Consider the following 27214-nt stretch of genomic DNA (forward strand, 5'->3'; position numbering starts at 1 on the left):
ACTGAGTTCTCAGTAAGTGAGTTGGACTGGTCTTTGGTCCAATTTCCCATGCAAATATATTCAAACTGTGTCGGATGACTTCACACATAGAGCAAAAACCTGCATTCCCAAATATATACAGTCTAGTAAAATATACATTACTATACAGTTATATATTTATTTATTTATCAAATTTGAACGCATATGGACACGAACCAATGTGTACAAAACAAGGTTCTGAGTTAGGTTCCACTCCCAAAGTCCTTTTCTCCAAAGCGCTTTCTGACCGACCTTTGGCTTCTGTAAACCAAGTGCGAGAGATCAAGATGTACAGCACGTAAAAACAAAAAGAAATTGGCAAACCCCAATACAAATTATTGTTTGATTATTCAGTACCATAACAGTAACAATATTATACAAAATACCCCTCTTCTGCAAACTTCTTTTTAAGCCATTGGAGCAATATTTAATGTTCAAAAAACCTCACAGATCCATCCCATACATTACCAATTAGATTCCCCCATCCATCTCTGTCCAGTGTCCAGCTTGTTCATTGAGAGAGAGAGAGAGAGAGAGAGATGGGTTTCTGAGAAGTTGCAGGGGAGTAGGGTCGTCAAATTTTGAATATTATGAATCCAACCAAGGTAAATAATCTCATTTATTTTTTATAATATTCTGAATAAAATGCTTGATTTCATTTAAGTGCATGAAAAAAGAGAAACCCATGATTGTTTTTAACCAGTGACTGAACAATCATTGATTTTTGACATGGATTTTCTTCTTCTCTCTCTGTCAAATCTGCAGCATAAAAACAAAGTTCTTCTGGCTAGCTTTGAACTGACCCCGCATAAGATTGGCCCACACCATGGCAAGTGACATACATCAACAACAGAAGAAAGATTTCAAGATTTCTCCTGTTTGGGTTTTTTATTTTTTTAAGTGTTGCATTCATCTATTGCCATCTGAGAAGAAAGCTGTGAAATTTCTGACCAAAAAAATGATGCTTCTGAGGACCTGAGAAAATGCACAATGTTCTTCAAAGTACAGTTTAGTGAAAAGGAGCGATAATACGAAGGGAAGTGATTTCCGCACACCGAGATGAGATCTAGCGAAGATTTGAACTTGGCAATGGTGAAAGAAAACCCAGCACCAAAATTTGCTGAGTCCCCTCAGAAATCTCCTCTGGACACCATGGTTTCCAGTGGCCTTACCATCAAAACAGCTTCTTCAGCAGTAGCTACAGGTAAGGAAATTGCTACTCTGCCCTCGCCCTACAGTTCCCCTTCCTTAATCTCCCCACCCTCCTCAGCATTTGTTTCGGCTCTCCAGTCCCCTTACATTTCCCCCAGAGCCTCAGCCCCCAAACCCCAGGAAACCCAGCAGACCCAGCAGACCTCAAACCCAGCAACTACCCTGTCCTCACCTTACAGAGGTCCACAGTCAGATGACATACCCAGCAGCTCCTACACTCCGCCATCGGACCAGTACGAGTACTCCGACGACGTCTCCGACCCATTAAAGCACAAGTTCGACAATGTCCCTCCCCGCATTTCCTTTTCCTTTCCGGTCCCTCGGATTTCTTTTGCCAAATGCGGCGGGGCGGGCGGCCCTGTTTCCCCTGCTTCCTCTGCTACCAAGCTGCGGAGCTGCGACGTGTACATCGGATTCCACGGCCAAAATCCCAACTTGGTGAGGTTCTGCAAGTGGGTGAAGTCGGAGCTTGAGCTCCAAGGCATCGCATGCTTTGTGGCGGACAGAGCCAAGTACTCGGACTCGCAGAGCCAAGAGATTGCCGACAGAGTTATCTGCTCAGTCACCTATGGAGTTGTGGTGGTTACGAGCTCGAGCTTCTTGAACCATTTGAGCATGGAGGAGGTAAGGTTTTTTGCCCAGAAGAAGAATCTATTTCCCATTTTTTTCGACACCAGTCCTGAAGAAGTTTCGGCGATTTTGAACTACAATTCGGTTGAGAAAGAGTGCAGGGAGGCGGTTGATGGGATGATGAAGTGTAATGAGTATAAGTTGGAGGCCAATGACGGGAACTGGAGGAGCATTGTGTCGAAAGCGGCCGGAGTTTTGAGGGGCAAGCTCGGGAGGCAAAGCGTTTCACAGCAGACGGATGTGGAGGGAGTTAATGAGCTGCCTTTTTCGAGGAATAAGTTTTTTGTTGGGAGAGAGAAGGAGATTGCAGAGATTGAAACCGCATTTTTTGGTTCTTCTGGGGACTTATTGGAGCAGGAATGCTCGTGGTTAAAGGGGAAGCAAGCGGCCAATCGGAAGGGCTAGCTGATGAGGAGAGTGAAGTTGTTACTACTAGAGGGAGGTACATTAATTTGGAGGTGGGAAAATGCAAGGAACCTAACCTGGAGGCTTGGATTGAACCACCAGTTGTGGGGCGGAATTCGTTCAAGAGGTCGAAGTACAAGAGAGCAAAAAGTGGGAGTTACAAGGGCTTGGGAAGTAGTGTGATCTGCATAAATGGGGTTCCCGGGATTGGCAAGACGGAGCTTGTGTTGGAATTCGCTTACAGGTATTCCCAGAGATACAAGATGGTGTTGTGGATAAGTGGGGAAGCTAGGTATTTTAGGCAGAACATACTGAATCTGTCTCAGAATTTGGGGTTGGATGTGAGTGCTGATGCTGAGAAGGATAGAGGAAGGATTCGAAGCTTTGAAGAGCAAGAATTCGAAGCATTTAAGAGGGTGAAGAGGGAGTTGTTTAGGGATATGCCTTACTTGATCGTGATCGATAATCTTGAGACTGAGAGGGAGTGGTGGGAAGGGAAGGATTTACATGACTTGATCCCAAGGAACACAGGAGGGTCTCATGTGATCATCACAACTAGGTTGTCGAAAGTAATGAATTTTGACGCAATGCAGCTTCCACCCTTGCCTGTGTCAGATGCAATGGTTTTGATTAGAGGAAGGAAAAAGAAAGAGTACCCGGCTAGGGAGTTGGAATTTCTGACGAAGTTCGATGAGAAGTTAGGAAGGTTGAGTTTTGGTTTGTGGCTGATTGGATCGCTGCTTTCGGAACTAGCCATTCCGCCTTCTGCTCTCTTCGAAGCTATCAGCCAAGTTCAGCTTGATGAGGGCTCTCCTTGCCCTTTCATAAGCATCACTGAAGAGCAGTACTACAAAAACAACATTTTCCTAATGAAAGTCATAGCTTCTTGCTTCGCCGTCTTGCAACAATCTAACGGGAGAATCAATCATCTTGCGTTAAGAATGCTTCTTGTTGGCGCCTGGTTTGCTCCAACACCGATTTCCTTGACTCTGCTGACTACTGCAGCTTACAATATGCCCACCACAAAAAGCCGGCTAAGGAAGTGGACTAATTGCATAAGTGGGTGCTCTGGTTGCTTTGGACCGCAAGCATGGAAGAGTAGCGAAGAAGATTCAGCACTGCTTCTTGTTAAATTGGGATTAGCGCGAGTGGCGAAGAAACCATTCGGATGCTGGATCCAATTCCATCCCATTACTCAAGTATACACAAAGAGAAAAGAAGGTTTGGTAGCTGCCAAGGCAGCAATTCAAGGCATAAGAAAAATTGGCAATCCATTGGTGAACCTAGACCATCTTTGGGCTACTGCATTCCTTGTTTTCGGTTTCAAATCCGAACCTCCCCTCGTCCAGCTAAAGGCGATCGACATGGTTTTATACATCAAGAAAACCGCCCTCCCTCTCGCAATCAGAGCATTCACAACCTTCTCCAGATGCAACTCGGCACTGGAGCTTCTAAAGGTGTGCACTAACGTACTTGAAGAAGTAGAGAAGTCGTTTGTATCCCAAATCCAAGACTGGTGCCACGGCTCTCTGTGCTGGAAAAACAAGCTGCAAGGTAACCAGAGGGTGGATGAATACGTGTGGCAAGATGTGACGCTGTTGAAGGCGACGTTGCTGGAGACGAGGGCAAAGTTGCTGCTTAGAGGTGGGCATTTTGACAGCGGTGAAGAGCTGTGCAGGACTTGTATCAGCATCAGAACAGTGATGCTAGGGCATAACCATGCTCACACATTGGCAGCTCAAGAAACTTTGGCAAAGTTAGTAAGGATGAGAAGCAAAATATAAATCTCTGTTGCTTTGGAAACAAGCAAGCCTTTGTTCTATGAGGAACTCAGTTTTGTTAACACTTGTAATCAAATCTTAGTTTAGTTTGTAATATCAGCAATTTAGTAGACCTTATAATTTCCAGTTAGAGAATAAGAGCACTGAAAATTTTCATTTAGTTATCTGTTTTTTTCTTCGATTTTTTAGCATCAAAACTTCATTATGATACGAGCGATATCCTATTTTAAACGAATCAAACCACTAAAAAAAAATACTAGAGTGCACATGATGCCATGACAGAATCATTTGCATACAAGAGAATACATTGCTCTAATCAATGTAACGTTTGCAAGCACTAAAATCAAAGGGTCCCATGTTGGTAGATAAAGCAATAAAAGGTTTGCCTGTTGTTAAGTGACATGGTCCATAGCATGTAATCAATATTTATGTGTTTTATGGTTAGAGGGACAAGGGCCTTTCTTCTATTCACTTTAAATAGATTGCATACAAATTTATGTGCAATTTAGTACAACTTAATCAAAGTAATATGAGAAACGCTAAGAAGACTCTTAAAAGTGAGATTCTTTATGAACTTTCTGTCATCTTATGTTTTTGGGACAATATTTTACAATGTTAACACGAAAATTGACGTTAAACTGTAAAATGGTATAGAGTCTATGAGAGTTTCACTTTGAGAGAGTCTCTTTAGTGTTTAATATTTGAGTACGAGCAAACAAATTTGGACCTAGTAAGATTAGTTAGTCAAAGCTGTGTTTCTGCTACTTTTCATTCTCTCCTCGTAAGTTCGAGTAAAACTGTAAGAAATTCATAGCATTGCATTGGTGACACAAGTGAACAGGAAATCAATGTCATCATTCCATCAAAAATAGAATCCACAAATCAATATTACAAGGGGAAAACTCCAATTTCAATTGCATTTTTTACACACCTAAATCAATCCACCACAATCTAAATAAATAAAATCCGAAAAAATTCAAAAAAATTAAAAACAAAAAAAACGACAAGCATTTCTTTGTCGTTTGTTTGAAGTCACACACAACAACAAAATTACAAACCAAACCCACATTAAAAATAAATAATTGAATTATTAGACGGATGAAGATGTGGGCCCAATCAATCCCTGAGAAGCAGCTTCGGTCTCGTTGAGAAACAAGCCTTCTGTGTTCGTAAGCAGCCCGTGGACCGCACACAACAGAAGCCCAACTCCAAGGCCCAATGCAACACTCCCAAGCCCACCGCTGGCCCAAGCAACCAAAACAGAAACAATTACCAGGCCCGCCATCACGGCCCAATTGCTGACGTGGTGGCCCCACACCTCAAGTGGGTCCTCCCTAAAAACATAGATCACCAGCCACAACCCCACGACGGCCGCCGTCACCAGAAGCCATCCCGGGCTCCCGATGAGGGATAGCACCCCGCAGGATCCGATCAATAACAAGTAGTTGACCCGGAAGTGGTTGGCGTTGGTCTGGATCCGGGTCAGGGCGGAGGATAAGGAGTCGGGTCGGGAGATCGAGGAGGCGAATTCGGACCATGGACGGCGGCGGGAAACGGCGTCGTTGAGGTTTTTAATGGATCGGGTGATGGCGTCGGAGCCCGAGACCGAAATGGGTATGCTGGTATAGGTTGTTGCTGTGCCGGACTGCGACGGCGACATTTTTTGTAGTGGGGGTTTGAATGTTTGGTTCGTTAACCTACCCTTCAAACCCTTCAACTCTGTGAAGTCTGTGAGGCTGTGACAGTCTCTGAGTTTGATTGGTTGGTGAGTGGGGCTGTGAGGGACAGAAAGGGAAGGGAAGCATGAAAGGTGAAGATTTGCGTTCGTTAGTGGAGTTTCCATACGTTGTGAAATGGTAAAAAATCTTTGTGTACATCGTCACATTTTACAATTATTGTCGTCCGGTTGTAAAGTAAGTTCTCGTCGGGAATTACTTTTAAATTCGTTTCGAGTGTTACTGATGAAAATATTTTTGTAACTAATCTTTAATAAAATATAAGTAAATTTTGAAAAAAATATTTAAATACTTATTGAAATGAACACATAATTGGTGTTTGTGGCAAAAAGCGCTTCAAACGCTTTTAGAATCCAAAAACATTTTATCTAAAAGCATTTCAATCATTTTAAAAGCACTTCAAAACGAGACGTTTCTCTCCGGTTAAATATTTACCATTTTGAGTTCCTCTAGTGAAAGAGAAAAAATTGTGTTTCTTCTTTGGATAAATTCAAATTTGAGAGCGGGCGGTCATACTAGAATGAGCTGTTACCATTTTAAGTGTTGTAATAAGCGTAAACTCTAAGGTTGGCATTTCGTGAACCTATGATATAGTATTAACAAAATAATACGCGTGTTATATCATGAGTAAATTGATAATAATACGTGATAATGTAATTGTCACACTGAATAATTTCTCAATTAATTGAACCAAAATGATCATTCTAATCTGCAAGCTAAGACACAATAAACTTGTATGTCAAGTGATCAAGAGCATTTAACTTGACAGTTGTTGTCGAAGTTCGATATCTCCCTTCGCACTATCACTCCAAAGAAAATCTACAAGCTAAAACTATAACTCAAATTCAGTCAAGATAAAACTTAACATAAGTGAATATAAATCACTTCAAAATGTACAATATTAATTACTAACGTAAACTGGAAGTTAAAGAATGCTAAAGCAGATTTTAGTTGAATTTGAACGCGTTTAACTCTTGACCATGCAGAGAGTTTAATCTGAACTTGCTAGGGTTGCCAATTTGTCAATGAGTTCAGACTCAACTCATGATCCCTCTCGAAGGTGTCAATACCATATGGGTTCAAAATTCAGCTTAACGTCTATTTTTGGAGTTTGAATCGTTTTCGAACTTTGCTGTTTAGAATTTAAGAATTAGGAAATCTAAATTTTTAGTTTGTGCGTAAAAAAGATCGAAATACTTAATTCGTGTGAATATGGGTAACGGAATCATCAGATTTAATTTGAGTTGTCCCTTTGCAAGTTAGTGTTCAAATTAATTAATTATCATCATTGTGCTTTGACTTTTGTGCTTGTTCATACGTACACAGAAATTCCACTTCCACTAAGACGTGCAAAGCCAACCTTTTCAACCCAAACTCAATGCATTGTAACAGTATGTGCGTGGGGGAATGTCCGTTATAACGAAACAATTAATTAAAGGGAAAACTAATGAAAATAGTTTGAGAATTTTGAGTTTTAACGAAAATAATAAAATAAAAGGTAAAGTGAATAGTACCATGATTCACTTTTTAGTGTAAAAATGTATTTTTTAATTAAAGTGAATAATACCGAGAGTTTTTCGTTAAAGTTTTCTTAATTAAAAGCTCTAGTTGCTCTACTTATAGTTTAATTGGCTATCCATAACTAATCAAGAGTATTTTGTGATTGGTTATGGAATAGATATTTTTTATTTTTTACAGAAAAATTTAGAAATTATTTTCTAGGTAATGAAATTGTTTTTTGAAAAAACACTCGTTGGATGCTTATTCGAGAAGTACTTTTAAATCCTCTATCGGACTTTGCTGTCTAGAATTCAGAATCAGGAAATTTGAACTTTTGGTTTGTACGTAAGAGAAATCGAAATTCTTAATTTGTGTAAGTATGACTAATGAAATGAGATAATGGAATCTTTGGATTTAATTTGATTTGTCCCTTTGCAAGTTAGTGTTCAAATTAATTAATTATCATCATTGTGCTTTGACTTTTGTGCTTGTTCATACTTACACAGAAATTCCACTTCCACTAAGACGTGCAAAGCCAGCTTTTTCAACCCAACAGTAAGTGTGTGGGGGAATGTCTTTTATAACGAAACAATTAATTAAAAGAAGTTTTAATAAAATGTCTGCGGTACTGTTTATTTTAATAAAAAATTATATTTTTATACTAAAAAATTAATTCTGGTACTTTAACTTTTATTTTAACCTCATCGTTGAAACTCAAAGTTTTCAAAAATTTTTAATTAGTTTTTCTTTAATTAAGAGCTCTACTTATAGTTTAATTGGCTATGCAGAACTAATCAAGAGTATGTTTGTGATTGGTTATGGAATAGATATTTTTTATTTTTTTACAGAAAAATTTGGAAATTATTTTCTGGGTAATGAAACTGTTTTTTGAAAAAACACTTGTTGGATGCTTTTTGAAGAAGTACTTTTAAATCCTCTACACACAGTTGTGATAAAAACTACAATAATATAATTATAATGAAATTACTTCTAGTAAAAGTGTTTGAGTATAAATCTTAATTCGTACAAAAATAATCTTTGTACGGACACTAAACGAGGTGCATTAAAGAAGTTGGTCATGCGATCTCTTGGTAAATAAAGCTATACCGAACAACCAATCATGTTTTTCTTAAATCTTCAATGCATAGAAAAAAATTGAGGTTGTTTTCTCTTTTAGGCAAACGATCAATTTTTTCGTCAAGTATAAAATTTTAAAACATATGCACACATGCAATCACCCACAAAACTAGACGTATTAGAATTAATTTTGAACCCACATGATCAACTTCTTTGGATACATGGATTCACTTACAAACTACGGAATCGAATTTTAAAAAGAAAAACTCTCATTTCCAACTTACTTGTTTCCAACTTGCTTGTAAAGTTTGAAACTTTAAACACACTGTTACATATATATCATTTAAAACTTCGAAATTTTAAGAACTGTTTGACAAAACGTTAAACGAACAAGCCGTTACAAAGTAAATATTTGAATCAAGTTTTGAATTATGAACAAGATTAAGCAAAGATGGGAGGATCATAATAATGTTATTACTATTATAATATGAAAGAGAGAGAGAGAGAGAGAGAGATAGAGAGATTATCCAACTCGTTACTCAAGTATTTCCCTCCTTTCTCCCCCCCCTCTCTCTCTCGCAAAGTCTTAAAGAGTACTCAATACCCCTCTCTCTCACTCTCTAAGTTTTTCAACGTTCAAGTAATGCTCCTTTTGAGAAGGTTTAATAAGTATAAAGTGACAAGAAGAAAGATAAAGAATGGCCCACAACCGACAATTTAAACAAGCAGAGCCATTGTCTTTGTATGGAGTGTGTAATGGGGAGTTGTCCAGCTTTCACCATGCAAAATTCACACACCCCACGTTCCATCCCTTTGCCTTCCTTAAAATAATAGTTTTAGCTTATATTGCACGAGTACACAATAATCATGATATTCTATATTTATAATATAATGATACGTGAAAATTTGTTCTTGAAAGACGTTATTGGATTATTAATATATAACACCACGATAACATCATACTCATATAAGTTCCTCTCGTCGTCTATTTACATCAGCACCTTAGTAAGCATCCATATGGTATAATGCGAATCCAACGGCCATTTATTTTGTGTTTCATCTTGTCGTTTATATGTACCTTCAAATTGACCATGCAATGCACCTCCCTCTCTCTCTCTCTCTCTCTCTCTCTCTCTCTCTCTCTCTAACGGCTACATTTCGTGGTAAGCCAAACTTCCATGCATGCTCATGAATTCCTGAACAAGCAAAGGTAATATGGTACCATATATAACTTTGCTGCGTACCATGCAAAATAGCTATAGCTAGAGGAGAAGAGAAAGCAAAAAACGAAAAATAAGTAGTGACTGAAAACCTACGTAGAATTAACCTAATTCTATTGAATATATGGGGTTTCATCGGTCACTATTTCCTGTGCATTTCACTTGTGTACTCCTCGGACCCCACTACAAATACATATATAATGTAAATTTGATTGGTTAGAAAATACGTTGTCTTGGCAAAATCTAATGGTGGAGCCTCTCATTTATCTGTAAAAGAAACACATACAATATTAACATTAACCCAAAGACGAAGAAGAGCATATATATAAATCAAGTGTAAGAAGGATGATCAATTTTGATTGCAGTACATTTCTGCATGTTAGTTTTTCATCGTGAAATTTTGAACCGTTCACTGAATGGTTATTCTACGATCAAAGGTAATTTCTGAAACTTTCACCGCGACCACCATTTTATTTGCAACCATGCATTCAGAAGCTCTTCATGGAAAGATTAATTAGCAATGCCATAACATTTAATAAGCATCCACATTTTTTCGTCCAGCCCGAAAAAAATGAGAGTGATGTTCAATTCCAGTTTTATGTATAACTTAGATGCATGTTTGTATATATTTTCATGAAAATTATGATGAACCAACGTAGACAATAAAGAACCTCTTGCCCTCCAAGCAATTGAGTTTGATCTATGCCTGAAGTTCTGAAATACTCGAATGCGTACTAATTCACGGATGTGCAGATGAATCGGGATGAACCAGAAATAATCGATTTTCAAGACTAGAACATGGTGCTGTAATTCACATTTGATCAAGGAGAGGCCAAACACACAAGGACATCAAGTACCTCTAACAAAATTCTATAGGAAAGAAAAAAAAAAGGGACATTAAACGCTGTACTTGTACTGATGCTCGAAAATATTCACTTTCGAGCCAAGCTTTTATGTCAACTGTATATTATTCATGGATTTTCCTTAAAACACTGTCTATTCTCTGGGTAGCTTAAAGCATGCCTAAGTAGAAACCTGAAAAAAATTTGCATGATTTCGAACCAACATTTGGTAGAGTAACAGCATAAGTATGTGGACTGCACGCCATTTCTCCTCATTCAAAAGCGACATGTTTTTCTATGACAAGCTCGGTGAATCGTACAGTGTAGATCTCAGATGTCCTCTTGGCGATGGTGCTGCAAGAAAAGAAGCCCGCTGCAGCACACCTGAGCCTTCTGAAGTAGTACAACTCCACTTAACAGGACTACTATTATTGGCTAGCCTGGAGGGAACTGCATGCAAGGTGGTGTTGTACAAAACTGGTGATCCACAAAGTTCCTGTGATTCATAACGAGAGAAAGGATTATTCACACGCTTTGAGTTATAACTGGGAGCCGCTGGAACTGGACTGCCGGAACAAACTACTTGGCTTTCCCTCAACCCTTCCGAGTACTTTGCAACACTGCAGGTCAAATCAGCTTCACTTTCCGGAACATCATCAATGATGATAATTTCTTTACTGGCACTGAAAGCAGAATGTCCATTCTTGCGTTGGCGGTCAGGAGGGTTCATAATTCTCTCCACATGAAACGTGGGTGCTCCTCCAATGGGTTTGCTTATATACCTGTTCTGTGGCATTGGAAAATTATGATTGCCTTTATACTCGTGGGGTTCCATGGATGCCACAAAATTGCCATCTGTATGATGCTTTGGAAACAAGCTTGCAGGTCCTCGTGCAACCACTTGCGGTGTCCTTGGATTGCTATAGCTTCTAAAACTGTTGAAGTGCGCTGCACTTGCGTCAAAACATTCCTCCACTTTGTTATGTTGAAAGGAATGATAGAACTGATTCTGAAGATTTCCAGGAACAACTCCTGAGAATGTTGGAAACTGTGAAGTTAGATGGTTAGTTTGCGCATGTGGTTGAGCCTGCACCGGTGGAACTGATGTATCTTCCTCTTTGTTGACCACCATCAAATTCTTTCCCATTAGCCTGAGTATTGAATTAGAAGCAGATGGACTAAAAGAATCATACTCACTGTGACCTGACAACTTCCCTTTGCCATCTGGAGAACCCTTCGAAGGATGGTGACCAGAAGATGACTTGGCGACAGGGAAAACTGCCTGTTCAGATCTCGATGTTGTACCACCACTCAGAAAGAATGAGTCTGTCATGTCAGACCCCGACTCCAAATTGTTAGTTCTTGTGTTTAGATTGCCACCCATTTGCTTTCCCATGGCAGGCAGTGCCATTGCTCGCCGCATTAATAGTGGTGATTCTTGATAATTTAAAGCCACACCCTGTGAAGTTCTCTCCTTCCGTTGACAACAGCAAGGCTGATCGTTACTTTTGAAGCTGATAGGTCCCCTCTCGAGAGATATCTTGTTGACCTTAAAGTTTTCTCTATCAAAAGAAAGTCTTTCAGCTGTTGTGCTATGTTCGGCTGCAGTGGCATTAATTTCTTCAGAAGTACCACTAACTGCACGCGATAGGACCGGTCTGATCTTGTCCTGAGCAGATTGTCCTATGGAAGATGACGGTTCAGAATGCTTTGGGTCCAATTTTGTCCCTCTGGAATTAGAGATGGTTGATGTTGTAGAAACAGGTGAATCTGATGAATCCCCATCAATAAAATCAAGCTGATCTTGAGATGATTGAACTCGACTCGTGGTTAGTGACGAATTCCCTTGAAAATCATCCGACCCCATATCCCTAGGGCTTGGCAAAAACGATCCTGGTGGCCCTGGGATAAGTATTGGATCAACCTCAGGAAAATAGCTTCCTTGGCCATCATCAGAGTCCATTTCCTCCATGCTATGAACATTCTGCCCAAGTGTGCCATCTTCCAGTCCATCACCACAAAACATCTCTTGCTCATTACTAATGCTTGGATCAGTTGGACTTGTTACTGCTTCGGTTTCACAGAAACCTATTAGGGCAGGCTTTTCAGTAACCATGTCACCATCATGGATTTGATCTTCCCTCTCAGAACCTCCCAGGCCATCAACTTTTTCCAGATATTCATCACGAATGGTAACAGAAGTATCCATCTTTTCCCTTTCATCATATCCATAAAACTCGGGTGCAAATTGAGAACCTTCCAAGGCCATGGGTTCATTCCTTCTAGAGCTACTTAAGGAACCTCTACATTTTCTCCTCTGCAACACAGTGCTTCTGGATACTGATACTTCATCGCTACAATCTTTTCGAAACCGCTTTCCAGCGAAATTATGCATGAAATCATACTGTTGATCAGCCTCAGGATCCCAGGCAGCAACCTCTTTATCTATTTCTTCCCTTTGCCCTTGATTCTTAACAGCTGAGCAATTCATAGCAACACTGGGACTGGATTCAGTCAATGATACCCGCCTGCCAATAGCCAACACATTTTTCTTTGGCGGGAGGGATTTCCTGGCATTTGATCTGGGGGCATCGCGACTCTTAGATAATTTTTTGCTAGTGCGAGGGGCACAATCAAAATTTTCGGTGAGATCCGTAGCAGAACCAATTGTATTGTTGCTCAACACAGGTGCAAAGTTCACATCAGAGTATGTACGGTTTAGCGTGCAACTATTAGGCGAAAAAGTTGTGTCTTTGCTAAACTGATGCTGGCTTTGCTCACCAGGAAAGGGGCTTCCTGCTCTCTTTCTCCAAGGAGAGCAGTCACTTTTCTCACTAGCTTGAGCTTCATCACATGCATTCTCTGTGCTCCCACTTTTTTCAGAAGAAGAAATTGGATTTCCAGACAAATTCATTACCTTTCTACCACAGTTTCCCTCCACACGACAGTTACCGAAAAATGTTTGATCACTCTCAACCAAAAAGTCCTGAGACACATGCTTCTTGTTCAACTTCTTTACACCACCAGTGCGTTTGGAGCAAGCCCATCCTCTTAAAGCTCCAGCATTACAAGAATTGAGCTGCTCTTCCATTTGCTGTCCTTCCTCGGAATTTTCTTTCGCTCCACATGTTTCTTGACCCCCATAAATCTGTTTAAAAACAATTTCACCGCATGTTAATTTTGAAAAACCACCACATTTGCAACAAAGCGGATTATTAACCTTTTAATTCAATGGAAAAAGCAGTGTTAGCACCAACGAAAGCATTGGAATTCAAGCGTATTGAGAGCTTCTTTATTCGTTTTCCTTTTATTGCATCGAAGCGCATGTTGTTTATAAGTTGGTGAGACCTATGCTGAAAGTAAGTAAATACAGAAAGCAAGAGTGGCGTACCTGAGAAGAATGAGCCTTAGGAGAGATAAAATGTTTGCTTTGAGGAGCAAGTTTAAGGTACTTGTGATGTTTAGATGCATGGCGCTTTTGCTTTTTCGCTGAAAGGAATTTGCTTCCTTTGCCTGGTTTCAAAGGTTTTCTTGGTCGAAGATGCTCTACCGCTTTAGGCACTGATGGAGATGGTGCATCATCAAACTTCGATAAAATCCTAACTTTCGTGCCATTGGCGTCTACATAGACTGGACCGACATCAATATCATCAGGATGGACTGAGGATACTCTTTGCCTTTTCTCTTCAACCGGCACCTCAGACTTCTTATCCCGAGTAGGAAAGCTTGAAACGTTCGTGGCCCAGCTCGAACCATTTCTTCTATCGAGATCTTCTAATGTGCAATGCTGGGCAGTAGTATATATATCCACCATCAATTTAGTCTTCCTCGGCTTAATTCTGTACCTTGTAACCGGTTTACAACCCCCGGTCCACTTGGGAGTTGCCTCCCCAGAAAGACACTGATCAATATGAGCATTCAAGGTGGTATTAGAAGACGATGAGAAGGTTTTGCAAACAGGGCAAGTTTTTGAAGTCATTGTTTCTGAAATGGTAGTAGCATTCGATGCAATATCTTCGGTTGAGCTTCTCTCTGAATGGCTACCGTATTTGACCACCAATCTGCACTTCTTAGCCGAGGGTCGCGTCGTGCTTCCAGTCTTGCTAACAACAACAACGGGAGGACCTGCAGCTTCAAGTACTTCAACTGATGCAGCTTCCAAGGAAGTATCAATTTCTAAGCGGCAACCTTGACGGCCTGTTCGTAGGAACTGACTCTTCTATTTCAGATTGAGAAACACTCGTAAGTGTGGATGGAAAATCATTTTCTCCTTCAGACCTGCATGAAGTGGTTGTTGTAGTCTCTGTACAAGCTTCTGTTGGCTTTTCCTTCAGCTTGGTATCGTTTGACGAAGACTTTAATACTGCATGATCATCTTGCCCGGAAGATTCTGAAACATCAAGATTGCTTTTCTTTTCACTTTCAACCGTACATCTCTTAACAGGTTGGTTTCTTACTGCATCAAGATTCTGAAATGGCGGCAACAGATCCTTCACGCCATGTTTCAAGCAAAGTTGCAAATTCTTCTGAGAAAAAGGCCAGTTGGTCTCGATATCTTTGCTCCGGGATGTAAAAACATAATCTCTGCGCAACGTAAAGACATCATATACGTCTGATTCTTCACACAAACGGTCAATTCCAATGAGCTAAGCTTAGCCACCTTTAGACTAAGTCCAAAGAGAACTCAAACTTTATTGTATGAAAATTGCTAATCAAAGAAGGGAATATATACATGGACCATGGAACTAAAAAGGAAAAAGAAAATACACAAACAGTAGAGTAATATCCATGTGATGTCTGCAGAAATGGTCTTAGAGATTCATTAAAACTGGAGCATCACCGTTTCATACAAGTCTCTCTCTTCTAAATAACACCGTCTAAGAGACTAATTAAAACTCATGGGAAATTAAGGTAGGGTGACATGAAATCACAAGCAACAATTAACATTGAGTTGGGTGGATTAACAGCATGGATTAGGGAAATTAATCACATGAAGAAACGTGTGGTTTTCAGGGGGATTAAGAGCCGTGAACGAGTTTCTTTTTTTTTTTTTGGGTGACAAGCCGTGAACGAGTTTCGTTTATTAGCCAAAGCAGGGAAAAAAAAGCCCCAACACACTAAAAATAGAGACAAAGATGGGGTGGTCATGACTCAAGGCCCCCCATATGTTGGATGCGCCACAAGCAACAACAACACACATATTTGCATCTCTCTGTGGATCTGACTCAACAAGCTCTAAGATGATATGAGATAAGCTTTGAGATCACACAAGAAAAAAGAGAAGCGGTTAGAATCCCATGTAAGAAAAACAAAAACCCAAGTTAGGATCATCATTAACTGTTCATATTTTCATTTCTAGAGAGAGAAAGAAAGGAGAGAGAGAGAGAGAGAGATTATACCTGATGGAGAATTTAGGAAGGGGTGGAGATAGATCTAGTGGCTGCTCATGACTAGTACTAGCATCTTTGATGATCAAAGGCTGGGGATGATGACATGGGGGATCTGGTGGAAGTTTTTCAAAAGATAACATCTGATGGAAAGCTGCTTCTTCTTCTCTCTTCTACTTGTGCTGTTTCCCCAACAGTCACAAGCTCTAGTAATATCTTCTCTACCTCCACAGCTTATCTTGAACTTAGATTTCAGCATATATAATGACCCTTTCTCTCTCTAAGTCTCTTTCTCGCTCTAGAACTATTACTGTTCACTTCAAGCGGCACCAGAAACACTAGCAGAAAGCAGCAGAGATGAAAAATCAAACAACCCCACTGGAATCTTCATCCATAACATCAATCTGCAATTGAGAGAAATGAAAAGGAGCATGAGATCATGGGTTTTTGGGGAAAGATCCCAGACTATGAACAAGGTGGAAGATTATTATTAGTAATACTCCAGACCCTTCCAGAAACGTTATTTTATGTGATGGGAATGAGTGAAATTAAAGCATCTGAAATATTTTTTTCAAAAAAAAAAAAAAATCAAAACAAGAAGGAACCCAATTGAGCAAGCAAAGAACAAAATAGGCAAACAACAAAACCCAACAAGCAAAGATATTCAATTTTGTTGGAGTCTAAAAGTTCATTGGAGTGATATTTTATGTGGAAATAATTCTCAAATTTTGAGACTTTAGAATCAACAATCCACTTGCTATCATTGTTGAACAACCAATCCATCTCCTTCGAACAAAATCACAAAAGATTTGAAGTTGACAAAGGCAAGAGATCATGATTTATGAGCTCCCCAAAAGAAGAATTTTTTTTAGACGAGAAATTAATCCCACAAAACCCCCAACAAGTAGAGTGAGTGAGAGAAGGAGATTTACAAAGAAGTCCAAATCTTTGAGCATGCCAAACAAAATCTAGTTTAAATCCCAACACATCTGAGATAACAAAATCTAGTTTAAATCCCACAACCAGATTCTGATCTTGTTTCCATCTGTGCAAGCAAGAAGATAATGAGCGGTCAAAGAAAACACGAAAAAAAAAAAAAGATGCAGTTTTTGAGGAAGAGAAAACAAACCCAAGATCAAAGAAATCGCGGCGCTGATGGGATTATTTGGTTTTGAAGCCTTTTTTTTTCAGGGTTGGTTCGGACTGAGAAATGAGAGAGAAAAGATGAAGTCTTTGAAGACTACTAAGCACCTCTAGAGAGAGAAAGAGGAAGAGAGAGAGAAGTGAGAAAAACAGGACCACCCACTCACACATCAAAAAGGGCATCAGGTTCTCTTTCTCTCCATAAAGCGGGTTTGTACCATATTAAACACCCCCGATTCACCTCCCATCTGTGAATATGCGTTAAAGAGAGTTTTGAAGAGAGAGAAGGAGATACAGATAGAGAGAGAAAGAGAAAGTAGGGGAGAGAGAGAGAGAGAGAGGAAGTGTGTGGTGGTTTTTCTTCTTGAAAAATAAACAAAGGAAATACAATACAAAGCTGTCCTATCCTGTACCTACCCTACACCCTTATATGTCATATGTCATATTTTATCAAATTTTCTTTTCTTCTCAATTTTTTAATCCTTGATTTTTTATCGTGGTCATTGCCCCTCTCAATTGTCTGTTTTGCTCTCTTTCTTTCTCTTTAATTTCAATCTCACACGGCCCATGTTGTCCCACTACACGACAATCTCTCCCTGTTGACAATTATCGACACCATGGAAATATCACACTTTTACGCCCATCCCACCCACACACTTCACTATTCGTTGTTTAGAGAAATTTTTTATTATGAGAGGAATACGAATGATACATCATGTATTTTTATGTAATTGATTAGAAATTTTAAATTATTAACTTTTTAATACACATATTTTACTATTTATATAATGACATGTGATGTATCATCTTATGTATCGATCGGATTGAAAAATCTCTTATTTATTTAATGTTAGTATACAAAAGTAAGATGAGTTTTTTTTCATATTGCGATTTGTTTTTTAAATAATTTGATTTGTTATGTTGTGTATTATTTTATCGGCCAATGTAATTGTTAACTAGTTTAATGGATTTGTGTCATTCGTTAGGCATGTATCTCGTTGAATACAGTTTGATATGTTATCTTATCAACCAATTTAGACTTTAAGATGAACTAAGAGCAACGACAGTTTAATCTGTTATCTTATCAACCAATCTAGCCTTTAAGATGAACTAAGAGTCTTAAAAGATGTAGGCATAGAGGAATGAGGATCCTCTAATCATATTCGTTCATTGTATATCGTGTGATCAGATATCATTGTAAATCTTTTTATTTAAAATTAAATATAAACAGTACCTGACAAAAACTAACTGCACGATATACAATGAACAAATGTGATTGGAAGATCTCGAGATCTTCACAAAGAAGATCGGGAGAGGATCCTCATTTGGCATATTGTCCTTTATCTTGAGGTAATACCTATTTGAAATGCTTGCCTACTCCTTGTGTTGTCAGTCGTAGATGTCTATTCGGCCTGTTGGGTTTGGATAATGCTATGGAGACTAAATTTGAAGACAAAATTTTGAAAACTAAATAACATGGAATTGATGATTGGTTGATTACTTAAACGTTGATAAAATTGCTTATTCCTATTGGTGACATATCATTTAGTTTGCAAATTTAGTCTCTCTAACATTAATCTTCATGTGCTACAAGCCTAATGGATTTAATATTAATGGACCAAGAAACCAAAAATTTGTTTTGAAGCCAAGTCGACATACTCTTAACCTAGACATTTGACATCCTTGCTTTAACTGACCTAATCACTTCTGTCGATGTCTTCAAAGTTACTCTTATTGGTGGACGATATGCTAGAGTTCTAATTAGCGAGCTACGTGAGCGATTAGAAGCTTTTTATGAATCAATTGTGAATTTAAACCCCCTTTAAGTTTTCCCATTTATCATGAACCATTATCTATAATCTTTAGGGTTTATGTAAGGGTGTAAATGAGACATAGCAATATATCACAACTAAGTAAACTAAGTATTATCAAAGATACATCCTTTTGAACGACACTTAGAGATGCATCCTTTTGAACCCGACTATAGTATCAAAGATCAACAACTTATTGATAAGACAACGATGATATCTCAAATTTAAAGACTAATTTACATTATTGCAACTTAGAGATCTTGTTTATCATTCCATACGCGATGTCTAAATTGATAATGTTTAGTATACTCAATCTTCGTTGACCACTTACACAATTCATCTTAGTGTCCCCAAAACAAATAACATGAGACCAGTTATCCTCCTAATTAAGCAAACTGTATCTGTTCTTTAAGAAGTCATATGACTAGCACAGTTTAAGTTCTAAGGCACAACGAAGGAAATGTCTCCATAATCGAACTTCTTTTAGATTATTTTCTTTCTATTTCTTATTCTTTGGACTTGTTCAAGGAAATAACAATGAGTAGTATTGTTACTGTAAGCAACATGTTTGCCCTTTGATCTGACTCAGATAAGTAAGTATATCAAATATCCATAAAAAGATCATCACACGACTGATTTGTATGGCATATTTTTAAATAAAATAAAAAACACTATCAACGAGTCTAAAATATCAATTAGTTCAATGCATTTACATTATCGCCAGTTATTAGTTGCGGTTTTATATGCACCTTATCAAAACAATCTAGTCTCAATATGTTCCGTTATCAACGAGTCTAACATGTCAATTATTCACGTTTCTGAAGTCATTCGCTAGTTACTATTTGGTTGCAGTGGAAGATTTCAAACACTGAATCGAGCATGCTCGATCACACTCGTCACCCTATACCCACCCTCACTAGTGGGTAACCCCTTGTAGCTTCAAATCAACATTTAACTACCAGATAATCTATCAATGTCAAAATTAGGCATGCATTTAATAAGATCTTATACTATCCACAAAATCAAGCCCATCATATTTGAATCTATAGTCCTCATGTATAATTCAAAAATATAACATTCCAATCTAGATAGTCCTAATGCATCAACGTGCTTATCACCATATAATATTGTAACTTGTTACTTATCTTTATGGTTGGATTCTTGTTATTATTAGAAAAATATAGGGCAATATACCATATTAAGATTACTATTTTGTAATATTAAGCCTGCGGGGTTCCCTGCTCTTCTTTGGTCTACTCATTGAATACGAACATCTTTGACCCAAAAAAAAAAAAAAAAAAAAGGAATACGAACATGCTCATAGTCTACTTTAACATTATTTTTTATCGCTTATGTATTATATATTTGCACAATTATTGTCCTTATTTCACCGCACGTATTCTCTTGTCCCTATGGTTGTTAACTTTAAAACTTACAAGGCATACCTTGCTCGCATGCTGAGTAACTACTGAGCTAATTATGTCTTTTTTATGAATACAGGCATGCCAACTTGCAACTCGGTCGGGCAAATAGAATAGATATGGTGGTGTGGTATCAAACGAGCTGCTGATTTTTGCACTTAAGCGACTATGGTCGAGGAAGGAATGCTTCTCGGCCTAGGGTTCTTGAACCTAAAAACAAGGTAACTTAATTCATTGCGAAGTTTAGGATCTTCTGCATCAAGTTCAGCAGCTTCAACTATATTTGTGAGAATATAAGTGTGCCAAATCAGTATCAGGTTGTAAGCACAAAGATACTCAAAGGAAATAGGTGTCTTTATGGTGAATAATGTTCGACCGTATGAATGTTGAACTCTGAAGTGCATATGAGATTAACCAATCATAGAACACCTCACTTAGTTGGGGAGCTAATGAAGTGACCTCATTTAGCGTAAGAATCGTAAACTCTTCGCTGGCTAAATCTTGGATAGATAACCAATCAACTAGAAGCAATTATGTAAATCCAAATTGAAGATGCTCCTAAATTGCTTTATTATACAGCTCCAGTGCTGTTAATCCAAATTGCAGGTGTGTTGACGAAATGGTTAGAGTAATTAATACTTCTTTCATCTAACTGCTTAAAGTATATGGACTGAGTGTATGCAAAATGGGTTCAAACAGTAACAAAAGAAAAAAAAATTAACACTATATATTATGTAAAAATTATTGTGTACAATCACTAATGGTTGATCGTAAGTTAAATCTAATGCACCCTTTAACAGAATTATAAGAGCATCTACAATGGAGCGAAAAAAAAAAAATGACAAAGTAAATTTGAAGGCTCATATGACCCTTGTACTAAAAAAAAAAATTGTAGGACCCACTCTTTAAAAGAAATAAATAAAAACTAATTTTTCATGTTTTATAATTAGTGCATTACTAGAACCCACATAAGAAAACAACTCAAAAATAATTGGCTCGAGCTTTTCTCTTATGTCAAATTTGGCATCGCACAATAAAAATGTCAATCTACATAAAATTGAAATATCGATTAGAATTTCTATCTGCCTTCAAGTTTTATTACATGATATTCTACTTATGATTTAACATCTTTTTAAAAAATAGTCTAAAATTTTATATGGAAATAAAGGGAAAAATCTGCGCTAGTTATGCTTTTTGGATGTGAATGACCTCGAAATTCTTCCACCACTTGAAAAGTGATCAATTTCTTTCTCTCTCCCAAAAAACAAAAAGGTTAGAAACTCAATTAACTATCCACTATAAAGCGTAAGTTAGTTCAGTTTAAGAATTTTCTTAAAATTGAGAAGAGAATTTTTTTTCAATACGTAGGATTTATTTACAATAAAATTGAAAAGCGGACTAAGGATTATAATAAGTTAGCCATAATAATTTAATTTGAAGTCATTTATGATGAGAATCAAGTATAAGACATATGTCTTACCATAAGAGAACTATATATAACTAGACCCTATTACTAAGTAGCAAGAAGAGGATTAACTCAAGTAAAAAGCTAGGGAGACTATTTTTCAAACCATATTTTGCAAACCGTATAATGTAAAGGTTGATGGTTGAACTTCCTTTTAATGATACAAAAAAAGAATTCAACCAATACATGCCACATCATGCTATTTACAAAATATGATATAAAAAGATGGTCCTTCTAACATCACTCTTAAATCAAGTATACATATGTGCTAGTGTAGAAATAATTGATGTTGCTGATATTTTACAGACTTAGGTTTTGATACTTATTAATAAAGGTGTTATAACAGGAGGGAATTGGTAACGATCTCAAACATGATCAACTGCTAAATTTGTGAAATAATGGTTTTTTGAGCTTTCCATTCTCATCTTATTATCAACCAATGTTCTTCCATCTTATCAAACTCATCCCACGATTCCAATGCTCTTTTGTTACTACCTGAAAAGCAATAATTTTTTTTTTTTTGAAACGGAAAAAGCAATAAATTATTAATCTCAAGGAACAACTATGTGCTCTTTTTTGTGCTCCTATTGGCTTTAGCTTAAGGATTCGACATTTTGAACGTTTTCTTTTAGCTCTTTCATCCCCAAAGGGCCAAGGCTTCGTGTTTTTGCGGTGCTGCCTTTCACTGTATACTTAATGATTTTTCTCCTTGTTCAATGTAGGAGTGGAGATATTTTTTACAAATGATAATATTATGTTGACAAAGACGTTAATTACTTTGGAGGCAGATTATCTGTCCTCCTGTTTAGGTGCTATTTTCATATCTTTTTATTTTATATTGTCATGGTTAAGTCACGTCAATATTTTATATTAATTTTTTTTTATAAAAATTATAAGATAAAAAATAATAAGAATATAAAATGTTGATATAACTTAACCGTGATCGTACGAATAAAAAATGATGGAGAGGGCACCCAGGAGGCAGACAATCTGTCTCCAGTTAATTTAATGGAACCTTAAGCAAAGCAATACCATATATTAAATCAAAAGCTAGTTGTGTGAAGAGATATAAACTTAACACTCATTTCAATAGCACAAAGTTGACCGTATATATCAAGAGATGTCTTTTCTACTAACTAGCTAGTTTGCTCACAACGTAATGTAACTATTGAGAAATTTAGGTTACACATGTAAAACAAAAAAAACAAAAAAACGAATAGGGTAATAATTAGTTGGTAATATTGAATATTACCTTTAAAATGAGGAAATAATTTATGCTTGAAACTCCTTTTGAGATTACGAAGAGAAGTATTATTAGACTAATAACGAGTTGATTGACCAATTTATTAAACCAACAGTGTGGATGCAAATTTATGCATTCTCCTTTTTGGACAAAATTGCACCTATAAACCTATAAAACAATTAACACCTTAGGTCAAGGCCAAGAGCCTCATGCGCCCACAATGAATGGGAGGGCTTTGGCTGAAGAACCTCTAATGCCAAAGTTAGAATTTAGAGAGAAAAATGTTTGAAGAATTTAGAGAATTTTGCATGAGCGTTGGAATTGAGTTTTGGAGAGAATGAGGTAGTATTTGTAGGGGTGTGGCCGGCCCCTTTAGGAGGAGGAGGACCGGCCACTTGGTTGGTATTTTGGGTGAGGTTCATGATTTGTAGCTAATTAGGGATAATTGAATAATAAATCAATTAATTAGCTAATTAATAGAATAATTTCCTAATTGATTAGCTAATTAATATAATAAAAAAGGAATGATTAGGAAGTTACCTTGTGGAGAGGATCAGATGAGGATGGATGAAATAGGTTTTTAATTATTACCTATTTTAGGCACTTTTGACTTGGTTGGGCGGCAATTGCCCACGACTCGCGCATAGGAATCCCGGTGTGCCTCAAGGGTAATTTTGTCATTTTAACCCATAAATCCACGTGTCGCCTTGTAATTATTGTTGGCTCCACAAATGCCCTTACACCTGTTGGGTTACTCGTAGGAAGGGTCAGCAGGTGTAGAGATCTCTAGCTGTGATGCAGATTCTCATGTGGATTTGGAATTAGATTCTTTTAGGAAAAGGAAATAAATCACCTCCAAAGCCTATTTAAGCCTACCTTAAGTAGGGAATTAAATCAACTTCGGATGGCAATTATTTATCCCCGCAAGAAAGAGAGAAAACTAAAGGATATTTGTTCCCCCTCTCCTAGCATTCTTCTTTGTTTGCCTGTACAAAGAACCGTCTTTCATTGATTTCCTTGTCTTCTCTGTGCCGCATCGATGTAAGAAAACTTAATTCTCATTGTCTTCTTCTTAGGTGGTGCTGTCGTGATGCAGCAATCAGGATGGTGCGGCACGTCGACTGGCAGGGGCAAGGAGTCGGCTTAGCATGGGCCAAGGAGGTGGCGTGGCATCGGCCACAGTTTGGGCTGCCTCGTCTGGCCTACTTGCCAAAAATAAGGAAACTGCTTGAGTTTGATTTCTCAGCTGCTGTAGATGGAGGAGTCTGATAAGTGAACTGTTGAGTGCAAAATGGCTGTTGCCCTATGACCATACGCTACCTAGTTGGTCTTCAAGCATTCAATCTTTTGAGCTATATGGCTTTCTCGCACTAGAGAGCTTATCTAGATGGGTGTCGGGGAATTAATTTACCATATCACACTAGAGAGCAATTAGTTTACCCTCTCGCACTGGAGAGCAATTAGTTTACCCCCTCGCACTGGAGAACAATTGGTTTACCCTCTCGCACTGGAGATCATGGAAGTTGTTGTCAGGAGTGCAACTAAAGAAAGCTGAATTGCTGGACAACTGAAATAATCCTCAGCGAGCAAAGTCTTGTTTGGCGATCTGCTTGAGACTTCGAACTGCTTGTGGAACCCGTGTAAGGGTGTAAGCGCAATGAGTTGCTCCTAGAATTATTGTGCCATCATTAGGTGTTTCATCGTGTGCCATTTTGAAGCTTGGTTGGCGCGAGCCACAGGTCAAGATCGGCATGGTTGGGAGCTATGGTGCAAGATTGGCTCAGTTATGAGTCATGGTCATAGATCAATGGCTACCAGGAGCCGTGGAGTAGGTAGGGACAGCTGAGAAAACAGGGCTTAGGCCAGGTTGTGCGTAGCAGTAGGAATTAGACCATTAGGTATTTAATGCTCGACTATTGATGATGTGCTGCTTCAGTATTGAATCGTTTGGAGTGTTGAGAACAAGGCATGCCCCCGATTCTTGGTAGTTGGGCTCGTGTGTCATTTTGGTACTTGTCTGTCCCTGGCGCACCATTGGGCTGAGTTGCTACGTTTGTCAGAACAGAAGTAGTTTTTGTATCTGGTAATCTATGTTGGGCAGTCCTGTCTGCTTGATCTTTTCATTGAAAGATGACTCGCTTAGGTTAGTCATATCTAATCAGAGCATATTGTCAATAGCTTAGTTGCGCGGGAAATCACGCAATCGCTCGGTCAATAGCCTTTCTACTTCTTCCTGAATTTTCCTTTGTTGGGGGTGGCAGAGCTTTTGACTGCCCCCGTCATGACCTGTTGGTTTAGGCTGTTCTTCCATATGTTCGGCTCATCTATGTCGCGGTTGCGGTACATGTGGTATGTTTCTAACAGGCGAGCGGGTAACTCACAGGCTGCTGGTTGAACTTGGGCCAGATTGAGTTACTGTTTCTTTATATCCACTGTGCTGCCTACTTCAATGTATGGTGGATGATGCTCCTTGCGGGCCTTACCGCAAATAAACACTTCGCTTGGAAGGTTGCTCATATTAATTATCAAAGTGTGGCCTCAACCATGAGTGTATGTTTGTCTATAGGCCTAACTGAGAGTGCACGCTCTTCTACGCGCTAAGACAGGAGTATACGCTATCTCGAGGGTCCAGTCGGGAGTGTACTCCGTTAGAACGCTCGGTTCATGGCTGGGTAAGTGGCTGCTTGCTGGGACGTTGCTGGAGAGGTTCTTCGTCTACCCTTGTCCTACTTGGGACACCTTGTCAAGGGCACGTTGCATCTCGATGCGCTGCAAAAGCTGATCCACCAAGGTCCTCTGTTGTGCGAAGGCGCTCGTCAACTCTATAACTTGTCGAGACAAGTGTTGTTCTTCATTTGAGTTGGAAGAGCTTAGACAGATTGCGTCTCCTTGAGTGGCGGAAGGGTAGTGGACTCTGGGTGCAAGATTTGAGTTGGAAAATGTTAAAATCTACGGAGAAATGTGATGAAAATGCCCCCGGCTCAATCGTAGGCTCAGAAATTTGAAGCCAAGATGGTTGAACTAATCTTGGACATATTTGGGCTGCTTGAAAAGCCATATGAGCAGGCTAGGCCATGGGAGTAGACTGGACCACGGGAGTAGGTTGGGCTACTGGAGCAGACTGGATTGTGGGAGCAAACTGGGCCACGAGAGTAGGCTGGGCCACCAGAGTAGGCTGCTAGGTGTGTGGCGCACATAGGTGCAAGGATAAGGCTTGCGTTGTTAGGGCAGCGGCTTGGGCTGCTTCTAGCGCTTGTGCTTGCTGCTGCAAAATGGTGTAGGCCTAAACTAGTGGCTGCCTCGTTGCCCCCTGTTCACTATGGGCTCGCTACCATGGAGCTGGCCCACTCCCCACTGCCACAGTAGTCCCTGTGGCTGCCATGGTGGTGGTGCTCCTTGGTGGTAAAGTTGCTCCTCTTGCCATCGTGTTAAGCCTTGTGGATCGTCGTGGTGGAGCTACATCTCGTCCTCCATCATTCAATCCAGATCTTTGAACATAGGAAGTTTAGTTCGTTGAGGTTTCTGAATCCTTTGCCATTGTACTTTTCTTTTACGTTTTACCAAAGAATTTTTAGAAATAAAAATTCTAAGAATAAGAACGTACAGATGAACAAGAAAATGAAAAACCTTAAATGCGAGAGTCTTCTATGAATGTGTGACTCAACTCTCAATGAAAGCACCAATTTGTGGATGCAAATTTCCGCATTCTCCTTCTTGGACAAAATTGCACCTACAAAACAATTAACACCTTAAGTCAAGGCCAAGAGTCTTACACGCCCACGACGAATGTGGGAGGGGGGCTTTTGGCCGAAGAACCTCCAATGCCAAAGTTAGAATTTAGAGAGAAAAATGTTTGGAGAATTTAGAGAATTTTGCAAAAAAGTTGGAATTGAGTTTTAGAGAGGATGAGGTAGTATTTATAGGGGTGTGGTCGGCCCCTTTAGGAGGAGGAGGACCGGCCACTTGGTTGGTATTTTGGATGAGGTTCATGATTTGTTGCTAATTAGGGATAATTGAATAATAAATCAATTAATTAGCTAATTAATAGAATAATTTCCTAATTGATTAGCTAATTAATATAATAAAAGAGGAATGATTTGGGAGTTACCTTGTGGAGAGGATTTGATGAGGATGAATGAAATAGGTTTTGAATTATTACTTATTTTGAGCACTTTTGACTTGGTTGAGGAATGATTGCCCACTGCTCGCACGTAGGAATCCCGATGTGCCTCAAGGATAATTTTATCTTTTTTACCTAAAAATCCACATGTCGCCTTATGATTATTTTTAGCTCCACAAACAGCAATCTCAAGCTTTTAAATT

General features: G+C 38.8%; 3 protein-coding genes across 3 annotated transcripts; 1 reads left to right on the top strand and 2 right to left on the bottom strand.

Moving 5' to 3' along the window:
• Window positions 1-354: 354 nt before the first annotated feature.
• LOC103938426 lies at window positions 355-4206 on the top strand. The gene is given in 3 exon segments (XM_009348426.3): window positions 355-623; window positions 784-2224; window positions 2227-4206. Coding segments are annotated over 2 exon segments (2970 nt in total). The 5' UTR covers window positions 355-623; window positions 784-1077; the 3' UTR covers window positions 4050-4206.
• Window positions 4207-5136: 930 nt separating this feature from the next.
• Window positions 5137-5706, bottom strand: LOC103938427 (PRA1 family protein G2). The gene has a single exon (XM_009348427.3). It carries the CDS (start codon window positions 5704-5706, stop codon window positions 5137-5139), a length of 570 nt encoding a protein of 189 aa, XP_009346702.3.
• A 5010-nt stretch (window positions 5707-10716) lies between these two features.
• On the bottom strand, window positions 10717-17311 carry LOC103938420. Its single transcript, XM_048569974.1, has 5 exons — window positions 16938-17311; window positions 15821-16212; window positions 14700-15005; window positions 13813-14638; window positions 10717-13569 (listed from the first exon to the last, which is right to left on the bottom strand). The coding sequence occupies exons 2-5, from the start codon at window positions 15949-15951 to the stop codon at window positions 10717-10719; spliced, it is 4116 nt and encodes a 1371-aa protein (XP_048425931.1). The 5' UTR covers window positions 15952-16212; window positions 16938-17311.
• Window positions 17312-27214: the final 9903 nt, after the last annotated feature.

Source organism: the organism of the source record quoted next, unplaced genomic scaffold (genome assembly GCF_019419815.1).
Source record: "Pyrus x bretschneideri cultivar Hongxiangsu unplaced genomic scaffold, Pyrus_bretschneideri_v1 Contig51, whole genome shotgun sequence".
NCBI lineage: Eukaryota > Viridiplantae > Streptophyta > Magnoliopsida > Rosales > Rosaceae > Pyrus > Pyrus x bretschneideri.

Bases quoted from the DNA above. Each gene is read 5' to 3' on its own strand.
- LOC103938420 (XM_048569974.1), bottom strand. From the start codon at position 15,951: ATGTTATCTTTTGAAAAACTTCCACCAGATCCCCCATGTCATCATCCC. The intron at 14,639-14,699 runs GTCTGAAGGAGA...TCTGAAATAGAA, and splicing joins ACAACAACCACTTCATGCAG to GAGTCAGTTCCTACGAACAG. The intron at 13,570-13,812 runs GTACGCCACTCT...GTTTTTAAACAG, and splicing joins CTAAGGCTCATTCTTCTCAG to ATTTATGGGGGTCAAGAAAC.
- LOC103938427 (XM_009348427.3), bottom strand. From the start codon at position 5,706: ATGTCGCCGTCGCAGTCCGGCACAGCAACAACCTATACCAGCATACCC.